This window comes from Limulus polyphemus, unplaced genomic scaffold (genome assembly GCF_000517525.1).
Source record: "Limulus polyphemus unplaced genomic scaffold, Limulus_polyphemus-2.1.2 Scaffold101, whole genome shotgun sequence".
Taxonomy (NCBI): Eukaryota; Metazoa; Arthropoda; class Merostomata; order Xiphosura; family Limulidae; genus Limulus; species Limulus polyphemus.
In genome coordinates, this window is record NW_013665711.1 from 1,159,394 (window position 1) to 1,172,756 (window position 13,363).

The 13,363-nt window shown below is 29.8% G+C and overlaps 1 protein-coding gene across 1 annotated transcript in view; it reads left to right on the forward strand.

The window, feature by feature from the left end:
* The window catches only part of LOC106470047 (membrane-associated protein Hem-like), an 83,797-nt gene that overhangs the window by 62,343 nt on the left and 8,091 nt on the right, over positions 1-13,363 (forward strand). The window contains exons 25-27 of the mRNA XM_022399473.1: positions 364-490; positions 8,258-8,340; positions 12,816-12,893. Coding sequence (XP_022255181.1) covers positions 364-490; positions 8,258-8,340; positions 12,816-12,893 — 288 coding nt within the window. The remainder of the gene's footprint in view (positions 1-363; positions 491-8,257; positions 8,341-12,815; positions 12,894-13,363) is intronic.

Consider the following 13,363-nt stretch of genomic DNA (forward strand, 5'->3'; position numbering starts at 1 on the left):
CAAACAATAATAATAAAACATGTCCATTGGGGTAAACAAAATAATAATTTGATCTAAGTAAGAGTTTTTTTGTTTTTTTTCCAATTTGTGAAACATCCTTACATGATAGAAAAAAATAAATATTATTTTCGAAATCTGCTAGCTGAATTATGGAAAATCTGTTATTAAAACCAAAACATCTTTTATGAAGTCATAGCTTTTGTAACACCAGTAATACACTTGTATTTGTTTGATGTTTCATGTAGTTTGAGAATCCAAAACAATTTAGGTATTACAACATAGGATTTTATGGAATGCAAACAAAAGTGATAAAACTGTAAATTATAATCAGTGAATTTCATATAACAGCAGTAATTGTTACAGTTCAGAAAAATAAGCAATTTTTTTTCTTTTCAGAAACTTGTTGTCATGAACAAAGATGTTTTGGTTGCTCTTCGTTCAAATTATGACAAACCTGATCATATGAGGGAACTGTTTCGAAGATTACAGCGTGAGTATTTTACTACTGTGTTAAGTTTTATTTTTGTTTCATTGCTTATAAGGATGTAAATAATCCAAAGCTTTTTAAGTCCTGTACTGATCCCTTCCAGCATGTAACAGAACAAAATTATGAGAAGCTAATGAAATCTAACATATTAAAAGAAATGTCTAGAATTATCTTTGCTGAGTGATGTAGTGCATGGTCTAAGAAAAGTTATTAATTTCAAGACAGTTCTTGCTTTTTTAATCTATGTTTTAAGAAACTGATATAATTGTAAGAATCACTTTTAGAAATCATGTAATTTTTGCACAAGAATTTAAAAACAATAAACCTGAAACCTATAAAAATTTTTATTTTTACAATGATATATACTTACTACATATGTGTATGTATGTATATATTATTGAACTTTTCATTATTTTTAAGGCATCTAGTTATTTCAAAATATCTTCTCATGTTAAAACAGAAAAAAAATCAATAACTGTAAATTTCTGTCCATGCATTGAGATCAGGCAATGACATGTTTCATAATAAAGGCATGTACAGGGGAGTGTTCGCTATCAGTGGTAACAATACAATCATGAGTGCCTACGCCTTACTGCTGCATCATCCACCACCGGTAGCCCTGCTCATGAACTATTGGTCTGCAGCATTTTCCATTACATGAAGCTTTTTTGTAATACACTGCAGTTAGCTTTACATGCTTTCCAAAGTCCATCAACTATGCAAGGACAACAACTTCAGAGTGTCTGATCAAGCATCCCATGAGTACAGGAGTCCATGGGAGATGACTGTAGATGGTAAAACATGGATTCTAGTTTGTACTTGCATCTTGCAGAAGAGCTGGCACATTGACATGGATATGTGACTGCATGATTTGTCTTGAAGGAGCCATATCCTGTTGGAATTCTGTCCATGCAAATGTAGTATTTCCTCTAAGTATAATGGTTACAACACTTTAGCCTTATAGTATTCCACCAATATAAATCCTTTGAAAGAACTTTTGCAAACATTCTCTGGACCAATTTTGAAATGTTGCAAAATAGTAAAATGCCCAGGTACCTAAGTAAATATTGGCTTCACCCAGTAAGATGAATATGCTCCCACATGTCACATATTAGATACATTTGGCCATGTGTTTTCAGTGAAGATTATGAAGACAGCTTTTGTGTTGCCTTTGTATTAATTTTTGTTAATTATTTGTTTATAATTCCAAGGAAGATGTTTATTTTAGCTGCAAGGACCAATGTATTCTTGGATTACTTCCAATGACAAGCTATTTGTCTTTCTTCACTGCTTCTATTCAAAATAAAGACTTTCATTACAGAAGAAACTCTCCATCTGAAAAGGCTATTGCTGTGATGCTGGACATATCTCCTTGCAATCTTAACAAAATAAGTAAATATTTAAAGCTGATGATGTCTTACAACTAGAAGATTTGTAAGTTGCCAGCCACATCTTAAAATCGGAAGATTTTTCATGAAAAATGTGGCTGAAGAAACTGGAATCACAACAATTCTGTGAAGTCCCTCATTCCAGGATCATTGGGCTATTGTGCCATTTGTCTTCTTAAGCATATTCTTGGATGCCAATTCTGAAGTATATTAAAGTATCTGTGGAAAATTTTGTCAATATACATGATGTAAGATCTATTGTGCCTTCCTTCACAGAAGTTTATTTCAACAACAGCAGAAATTGTTGTTTCAAGTAATAGTGTGTAATCATGGCCACAAATTAAGCATGATTGGAGATGGAGAAGGTAGTTCCAAGAGCAACACAAAAACCTCAATCATCATTCTTACAAAGTGTGACAGAACCTTAGTATCTTATGCATAGGTTAAAGTTTTGTACTTAAACATGAGTGTCCTATGTTTAGAGTGTATGGCATGAATTGGATGAGTTACAAATTAACATATCGCATTAGCTATATTAAATTAGAATTGCACAACTTTTCTAAAGGTTTCTGGATTTGAACAGGACTTACATAAAACAAAGGTTTAAAAGCTTTAATCTTAATAATATATGCTTAGTTTCTAGTCACCTCAGATCTAAAACCATTAAAAGTGTTTTTTTGTCTCAATATCTTTTTTTTTTATTTGTACTGTAGTCTCAAAGCTTAAAATAGTAAAACTGGCTTGAATTTATATCAAACTGCATTTTACTTTAAATTTTTATACTTAACAGTTATTTTCTCTTAAGCTCATTCTTGTCACATTTCAATTTATTTTCAAATTTAGTTAAAAACTAGACCACCCATAAGCCATAATGAAGAATTCAAGCTGATTTCAATATTGCACTGAAATGAAGGTTTATTTTGAGATATTTTATTTAGATATTTCAATCCATTCATTTTATTCATAATTCAAGAAAAGATATTTGATTGTTGATGGAGAGTAAAAGGAAAGACCAATTCATTTTTCAAAAAAGTGAAGTCAGAGTTTTCAGGTATTGTTATGAACAAACCTTATTTACAGTTGATTCAAAATGCCTGAAAATAAGAAATAATAGTAATGTTATTCATGGTTTATTAGAGCGTAATTACTATAAAAAACAACAAAAAAAGCTATTTCAGAAAAACGTTTCATACTTACTTGCTCAAATTACTGCAAGAAACAGTAAAACTTGATAACTGATACACTACAAAATTCACCAAATGAAATATCTTTCTCACTGTCTCACAGCGAATGATTTTTTGACTGAGAAAATTTTCTTATTTCCTTATCCACCATAACCAAGGCACATTATTGAGAAATTCTTCAAGATCTTGTTTTTGTCATCTTATGCCTTTTAATGAAGATGGGAACATTGACAGGGAAATAGATTTGAACAAAAACGTTTCATAAAGAGCGCAAATGGTAATGTGGTGTAAAATTACTCATGCTAGAAATTTTCATAAAAGTGACCCAAAAAACAACGCTAACTCGGTAACCCATGCCTCGATTTTAACAAAACTTGTTTTATTCAGTTTTTATTCTCATTTCAGGGAGTACAGTGCTCTTACAAATATGGTGCTATTGTGTGCCGTTCTTACTGTATTTAATTACAGACAAGCAAACAAACAAACAATCTCAGAGTTATAGTAGTATATAAAAGATAGATAGATGTATGTGATACTTTTGTAAGTCTGCACAACACCTATTGCTACATTCAATAGCATGTTTGTTTTTAATTAATACTTCACAAAGCAAAAGAGCTAAATGCTACATTCAATAGCATGTTTATTTCTAATTAATACTTCACAAGGCAAAACAGCTTATGAAAATTACATTACAGTGTCGAATTCATTTTCAATGATTGACGCAGTTGGCAAAAGTATTTTAATGTAACTATGGTTTACATATCACACACTGTACATTACATTAGCTTGTATGTTGTTTAATAATAAACATCTTAAAGTTGTTGCGCTTACGTTGCCATCTTTTGACAAAATAGGGAAATGGATTTGAATGAAGAAATTTTGTAAAGAGCGTGAACGGTAGTGTGATGTAAAATTACTTATGCTAGAAATTTTCATAAAAGTAATCCAAAAAATGGCACTAACTTGGTAACCTGTGGCCCAATTTTAGCTAAACTTGTTTTTTCTGTTTCTATTCTCATTTTTTATATTCTATTAATATTTTTATTCTCATATTATGCACCTTTTTGGTGTATTTAATTACAGACAAGCAAACAATCTTAGAGTTTTAGTAGTATATAGATAAAACTTCATAAATCATTTATTTCATCATATTAGGTAGCTGTTGAAAAATTATATTTATAAGTAAAGTGTTTTTCACCTTTGTTAGGGATACTAGTTTAAGATTATAAGTTCATAAAAATATTCATCGGTAACAGAAGTTGTTGAATAAAGTTACAGAATAACTTGCATCAATAGCAAAATCAAGATATGTACATAAATAATGAATAATATATAGTTTGCAATACCAAAACAAGTTCAAAATTTATGTCTAAGTTATAAAGAAAGTGTGCTTAAATTTGAAATAAAACATTTAACTTTCAGTATAAAAAAAAAACTAACATCAAAGTTTAGGTTGCTACAGGCAAATAAACAAAGCAAAAATTCAAGCTAGCTTTTGGAGAGTACATGCATATGTTACAGAAAAGACTGATATAAAAGTGCATGTACTTTTGGATAGATTGGTTTCCCTTATCTGGGAAAAACATTATAGGAATATATTATGTAAAATATAAAAGTAAGGCTTCACTAAATCATGCTAATGAAGCAGGTAATGCTAAAGTTATATATAATTACAATAGTGCTATGTTTGAATATTAAGACCAGATATAATATATAATTTGCTCTGAAAGAATTAAAAGATTAGCTTTTATATTTTGTATTTTAAAACTGAATGGCACATTCTGTGGCACAGACTAAATATTCAGGTCAAGAGACTTCAAGGTTCAAACATAGCCATCCCTATTTTAGAATTCTAATCAGATGGAGAGCAACCAGTCAGTAACGCCCACCACCTAGATGGCTAATTTTAACTGAATTGAAGGACTGACTGTCACTTTTATTATGTGTCCATAGCTGAAAATATGGAGTGTGTTAGCAACATACTGAGGACATACACCTTGGACCTTCCAGTTCTCAATCCGGCATGCTACACACCAGTCCATGCCTTCTCATTGGGATTTTTTCATTTTCTACAGTTAGGAAATGTGAACTTTCCCAAATCTGGAAACATGTTTTATTTGTTTGTTTATGTTTTATTATACTTTTCTTATAATAAATATTTGTGTGTTTGTGTGTTTCCTTCTTTAAACACTCGACATTTTTCACATCATGCAGTTGTATAATGTGCATTTGCCTTAAATTAATATACACCATAGGTTTTTAGAGTACAAGATGTCTCAACTCACAAGCATTTATTTTCTTTGTATAAAATATTTAATAAGTAAGATAAATTTTTATCATTAATGCATGCTTTAAGTTATATAATTATTACTGATAAAAAGCTTACCAAGTATAAATATGAAATATATCACAGAACAGTTAGCCTGTTTTTTTAAAACTACCTTTTTTTTTAAAGATGTCTTAGAATAAATAATATATAAATGGATAAAACTATTATTAGGCACAAACACTGTTTTGTTTTTTAACAAATCAACTGCAATATTATTAAATAGAAAAAAATATTTTCAATCTTGTTATTCTTATGCAATATTGAAAATAACATGGAGAAAATTATCACAGTAGTTTGGATGATTTTTATCAGAAATTTTACACAGTTGTAAAACTGGTTTATGGTTAACATTTCACTTTGGTGAAGCATACATCTGCACATATTTGAACTTAATTCACCCTCATCTCTGTGTAATTATTTTCTACCTAAAGTTACCCGTAATGAGCAGAACATTTCTATATCTTAAGCAATTTTTAGTGTTCTTAATTTTGAAAATAAATCTTTGCACAAAGCTCCTTTTTACATCTTTAACTACACTTCTATGAGGTACAGCATATGACACTTGTAAATACAAGTACTTTCAGAAAAATGTAAAAGAAATAATATATCATCATAGTATGTATATTTAATAAATTGGTGTTATAAATGGAGCATTTTATTGTTATAAACCAAACATTTGAATAACTTGTAACTCAAAAAAAAAACTGTAGTTTCTACAACAAGTTTAAATATAAAGAAGTGTTTAACAACATTGAAAAAAAAGTGATTGCTGGGAGTGGACTAGTGGCCAGTGTGTCGAATTGTGAACCTGAAAGTCCAAATTTTTTACTATGATGGCACAAAATATGCTTGCATTTTTAGCTGTTGGTGCATTATAAGAATGACAGTCAATGTTATTATTTGGTCATATTTCAAAACTAGGAACAGCTATACCTGAACTGTAGGAGTGTCTGACCTGGCCATTTAGGTGGAAAATAATACTTTTGAAAAGTGTACAAGGAAGATATTTTTGGGGTCTAACCAATACACACAAAAATGTTGAATTTCTAATTAACTTGTTCATGAGCACTGATGTGCAAGTATGCACAATTTCAAATATTAATAAACACCAGTAATGTTTTTTAATAGAAAGACACATTTATAACTTGAATGTTCCAACATTTTAACAAAATCATATCAAAGAGGTAAAATCTTTAATAGTAAATATTTTTGGAAATTTTTTGAGCTAATGATCTTCCAAAAAAAGAACAAAAAATTATTGAGGAGAAACCACAAACCTATGTGATAGGTGGAGAGAGTATGGTTAGCAGTTACTTGTATATAAACAGACCTTTGAAGGTCTTTGTTGTAGCATTGGAATTATATTTAAGTTTTCCTATCAGGAAATCACATTTTGTTTATCCTTTTGTTTATATGTTTATTAAACAAGAGGAACATGTAAATTATAAATACAAATGTATATCTACATATGTAATTTATTATCTATTTATTTCTTACTCTCATTTTATATATATATATATATATAAAATTGCCATGTTTAAATCAGCTTATTTCTTCTGACTTTTCTATTTTTTCTTTCTTTGTTCTTTCTGCTGTCCTGAAGGACCCAAGATGGCCCAAAGTAAGGAGGCCCACTCTCCTTACTCTCTTAGTTTGCTGTATGGTTGCTGTCTGTCTGTTTGTCTGTATTCTGTTGGTTCTACAGTTGGATGGGAAATGGGCAGTTATAAAATCTTGTTGTTTGTGTTTGTCTCAGAGAATGTCTTAAAGTACCATCAGACTTTGTCAGCATGATTTTGACATTTGTTCTTCAGTTATTCTCGTTTTAATGTAGTTTTGTATTAATTCTATCTTTCTTTTGGAATGGTTTATTCTGTAACAATCAACCTTCTTTAATTTGGAGATGTAATATTTGTTTTCTGTTTGTATGTGTAATTTTTTTTTGTTTTTCTGGTGACTGACTGACTTTAGATTAACCTTTTTTTTTACCCCCAAGTTCATGTGAAATAAATGTAGTAATAATATAGTAAATAAGCAAAAACTGCATGTTTGATTGTTTTATTCCTCATGTTTTTCAATATATATATATCATAAAATTGTGATTAGAATGTGTGATACTAATTCTTAGTATTTGAATTATTTAATATGTACTTCAAGTTTTAGTTTGGTAAGTTTATCTTATGTCCATTACAGCATGTTTTTTGTCATGTCCCATTTTGCGTCATGGAAAATGTTTGATAATTTGTGCATGTTAAAGTAATGTTGCCCTATATTTTATACTGGTTGTGTCCTCAAGTGTTTTAATCTTACTGTATGTCGTACCATAATATAATGCACTCTGAAAATAATTTAACTAAACATTAGGAATAGAATCAAATAATTATAATTGAAGCTCATTTCTATTAGATGTATATGTGACAATATAGAAATTACAACTAAAAAAAGTGTAGTTGTTTACTTCCAAAGGATTGAATTGATTTCCTTAAACATACCATCAATATCTAAATTTATTATTAAACATAATGGAAGAAAAAAGATATTTAGCACAGTGCAATGTCAAATGTCCGAGTTCATTTAGTATGCTTAATATTGAACATGATTATTTTGTTCTGTAGACCAAAGATAATCATGACATTTGTTGATCTGTTATATTTCAATGTTTTGCTTTGATTCCACCAAAAAGAATTACCTTAGCATATCTAAATATTATTAATATTTTATCCAGTTTAAAGATAATGCAGGTCATAGCTAGCTTATGATTTAAGTATAGTGAGTAATGAGCCTTTATTAGTTGCATGTGGCTGGTGTTTCTGAATGTTACTTTACAATAAGTTGCCAAATAATGGGTAAGCTTATGTTTTCTTTACAGATGTGGACAATTTGCTACAGAGAATGACAATTATTGGTGTTATCATGTGCTTCAGTTCATTGGCTCAGGAAGCACTAAATGATGTAAGTGTGAAAGACTTTGTTTATAAGTATTATATCAAAAGTTACTATACGTATATATGTATTTATTTTTATTCCTTTTTTTATCTTGCAATTATAAGATCTAAAATGCATCTAAAATAACAACTATCAAATATGTTCTATTAAACCTCTTGCTACGGGTAGGTCATAGTGCGCATGTCACTACCTTTTAGAAAATTACATTCAAAATTTAATCAAACTACTTTATTATCAATGTATACAAATGAAATTGACATCAAAAAGTAGTTAATAAATAAAATGTTATAAGTTTCAAGTTCTTATAAGGAAATACTTTACAAAATCCTCAATCTCCACTACTAAGAGAATTGTAACATTTGTTCTCTAGGTCTTCTCCCTTCTTTAATTTATTTACCACTCCTCAGAAATATGGAATTTAATGTAACTTACTCATTATAGTATAGATATTACTAGGGCAAAATTTAATTTTTATAGCCTTCAATCTTATTTTGTTACAGTCATAAACTAGCAAATTAAACCCATTTGCCGTGCTCATCTGTAACATCCACTCTTTCACAAATTGCTGATAGTTCTCTCTGATGTTTTATACTATATTATTTATAACCAATAGAAATATGAAGTTTTAATCTATCAGAAAGATGTATTACATATTGTTGTTTTCAGTATAGAGTATTGTCTATTTTGTCTTCAATTTGAAAGTTTCTTGTTGCTCAGATTGAGAAGCTTAAACAATTATTTTAAAGCTCTTACGCTGTAGTTAGCAAGTCAGTTTAATTATGATAGTTATAGGAGATTGTTTGCTTTGTGTGTGCTATTTTTCTGTGTATTATTTAAGTAAATGGAAGTTTTTTAGTGCACTAGAGCCATTAGTATAAAAAAAAATTTGGCTTAAGTTTCATCGGCAACCGAGAACAAAAAACGAGGGAAAGGTAAGTACTATATTTCTTGTTTTTCATGTTTATTCTTTATTTTTTCTTATAAAAGTAACTAAAATATAAAAATTAGAAACTTTTTAAGTTAGATAAGGTAAGATAATGAAAACTAATAGTAATAATAAAAATTCTTCGCAAGGTATGCTCACAAGGAGATCAAGTGCTACGTCATTCAATAAAGTAACATGAGCTATGCATTGCCAAGTGATTTACCACTTGTATGGTAGGATTATTAGGTAGACACAGTTTAAAGGGCAATAAACCATAAAATTAAGTATAAACATATGTATACTGTTATGAGCCTTAAGCTATTTAAGATAAACAAATGTAGTTTCCTGTTACAATCTGCAGTCATTCTAGAAAGAAGAAAAGGGTAATTTAGATTTATTTCATTTTTTTTTTTTTATAATGTTTACAAGCTTGGACAAATTAATAGTTCATATAGAGTTAGGGTAGAAAAAATAACAAAATATAAAGTTAGCTTAGTTACTGTAGTTAGCTCCTGTTTCCAGGTTTATTTCCAGAAGAGACACTTTTTCACAACATTGTTGCCTAATCCATTCCATGAGAACGTTATCTAAATCATCACACTCATAGAACTCTCATCTAGCCTTTTCAACATGATTACTAGTGCTACAAATACCAAAAAATGGCAAAAATGATGGGGATAGAGTGGAAGATAATGAAGCATGGGTACACAACCAAAACAAAGTGCCAAATTGACAACTATTCTGGTGAGCCACCAGACAAAATGGCACGCACTTAAAGATTTAATTTTACAGTAAATTTCACAAAAAACTGCCGGTTTTTGGAGAATCTCAGTTTTTAGGTCACCAGTTTTGAGAGAATCAACTTGTATCATGAAAATGTCTCTAGTATGATAATACACAGATATGTTGCAAAGCAACTTTAAGTATTTTATTATTGTCTTACCCAAAAAATTACACTCACTTGATTTCTGTAAATATGCTCGATAGATTTTGACCATTTTGATATCTTTTTAAGAATGGTAACTGGTTTATAAACAAAAACTTTTTCCTTGCACTTTCTAATGAGGCAATCTCTAGTTGAAAACCACATTAATTCATTGATATGGCATAACTTGCCAATATGGTGTTAGTAATTTAATGTATTTATTAAACATGTTAAATAAAGAGATGTTACTTTTAGGAAGGATAGAAAAATAAGATTCTTTGTTTGTGTTTATGATGAGTTAATCACATTGTTAAGGGCAAAAATGAGTATGTTGATATAGTGGTGTGTCAATGCTAATGCAAGCCTTGGCATCATATATGGCATACTTAGCAGTTATTTGGTTTATAATAAATTCCCAACTATTCAACAGCGTAATGTTGTCACAGGTAGAACTTACTGCAAGAGGAGTAGTAAAATAGCAGGGAAGTGTAAATGCCAATTTCAAAAACTAATATCTATAGTTTAATAAATACTATCAGTAAAGGAAGATCAGCACACCTATTTGAGCATCTTTAAGACACAGAACTGCTCTTAACATTGCCAAAGTGCTATTGTCCAGAAAGTGATTGCTAATAAATTGCACGTATCCATTCAACTGTACAGAATATAAACCATAAGAATCATACCTTTGTAAACAAGCATATACCATAAGTGCCAATAAACTGGTGATAGAAAGAAAATATATAAAACTACAAGAAAACCTTTTACGGGAGAGAGATGGAAATGTATTTGAATGATTGCAACAAGAAATAGGAATTTTCTAACAATCAAGTGGCATTAAGGTCTTTCCAATATGATAAAGTACGTTTCTTTTATCAGGCTTTTTAGTTGCCACAGGTTTCTAATTTCATGAGAAATTTAAACTTTACAAAGTATACATCAAAGAATAACCTTAAGCATGTAACATGATGCTTTTTCATTCTTGCCATACTAGCCATACAGTGCAGGAATTTCATCTCCAATTATTGTTGGCAACACATGATAGCATTGTGAGTCACTCTTGATAGAGGTTCTATAAAACAGTGTATAACAAAATCAGTGTCCTTACTGTCACTCTTCTCTAGAGTACACGTGAAACCACCTGAATGTGCACCTATGGACTTCTGTCCATTTGATAACCTTAAACATGGCCTTGGAAACAAAGATTCATGTGCAGTGTAGATTCTGTGTAAAGTCTGTCAAGGTGTATGGTGTAAGATTGACCTCAACATCTTTTACAGAGGTTTGTTACAATGAAATTGCAGTGTCAGGTAATGTGTAACAATAATGGTCACTAGACTTGAGCATGACTGACAGTAGAAGTAATTCTAAGGGGAATGCAGGACCAAGAAAGTGTCTTCATAAACTGTGATTAATTCTATATAAATATCTGTTGTTTAGTATATTGTGTAAGCAGTGACTTAGAGAAAGCATGCAATTTTTAAATTTGACAGTAAATGTCTTTGAAACTCAATTTGTAAAAGTGCACTTTTAGTCCTAGAATTCAGTGTATCCTAATTTTTTACCATTGTGGAGCAGCCAGTTCTGATTGTAAAATGTCAAGGATAACTTCATACAATATTAACTTTTTAAAGTATTTTTAGATTATTTAAATTATCTTGTAAAACAATATACTTCAATAGCTATATTTTAAACACTTTTTTTTTTTCAACTGTCTTGAGGACTGGCAGCTGGGAATCACTGTCCTAGACAATTTTCTTTTTTAATCAGGCTCTTTTGTTTTTGCTATGAATTTTATATATATATCCTGAGCCATGTAGTGCCTGGTTCAACAGTGCAGCTTCTTTCAAATGTTAAATTTGTTTTTAGTACAGTAACCAGATATTGTACAGTCATAATCTTGACACTGGAATGCTGTTGAGGAAATGTTCTTTTTCAATGTTCAGTCTAAAAGATACCAGTAAACTAATAAGTTGTACTCTCTGCTCCTCAGCTATCTTTCAACACATTACAAAGAAACATTGAGGAATGTGCAGATGTGATGTAATACTTACACACACACACATGCATTAAAACCTGGTTTGATTGAATTATTAGTTGTATTAACTAAGAGATAAAATAATTAGCAATAATTTTAATGATGAATGTGTAACTTTGTTTTCTTAACAATGTAATGCCTTTTAACTGTGCCTTTTATATCATTATTAAGAATAAGCCAACTTGATGTTGCTTTATATGTTGCTTATTCAAATTATGTGTATTCTGAATGTTAGTCTTTCTGTATTCCAAATTCTTTAGATGGAAAGACTGATTGTTTGGTTTGATTTTAGTGGGAGAAAATGGCTGCCTGAAAAGCAAATTTTAATTCACTGCTATACGATGCAATTAGTATAAATGTGGTAGTTTATTCATTAGTGTAATTGACTTAAAAGACACTGAAGTGAAGATGTGTCTTCCAAGAAGCAGCCTTAGTCAGTTTTTTCCCAGTAATACCTCTTGAGATTTTTTTCTCAGAAACGATATAAGCACATGTTTAAGAAATAGCAGACTGAGAAAAGAATATAATGTTGTTTTAATCAATGTTATAAACTTTCAATTGATAAACACAGTAAAGCTTTTATTCGTATTCAGGTGCTAACAGAAAGAATCCCTTTCCTGTTGAGTTCCATCCAGGACTTCAAAAGTCATTCTTTAAATGGAGATCTAATTGTAAGTAGTATTTTAAGCTTATTGTTGTACTTTTTAGACATTAAAAGTTATCTTGCCTAAATATTGCAAAACTTTTGTTTTCCAAACCTCATGTAATTCAAGGATTAAAGAGAGTGAGAAATAGCAGTTGAGCTTTATGTATAAAAACTTGAGTGCTTCGTTTTTTATCTATACAATCACGAATTGACATCTGTTTTGAAAGTTGATACTTTGTTGAAGAATTGCAAAGAAACATTGAACACTGATAGAAATTTCTAATCTACATCATTTATGATTAATATACTTCTTATAGTAAATTTTATATATATAACACACAACTACCATGCCTGTTATAAATTTTATAGTCATGGAAATTTCACTTTTCTTGCTTTCATTGATGTTAAATCATACACTGATTGGTTCAAGTCAGATTTTTATGCAAGTTCATTCTTGATGAAAAAAAAAAAAAAAAAAAAAAAAAAAAAAAAAAA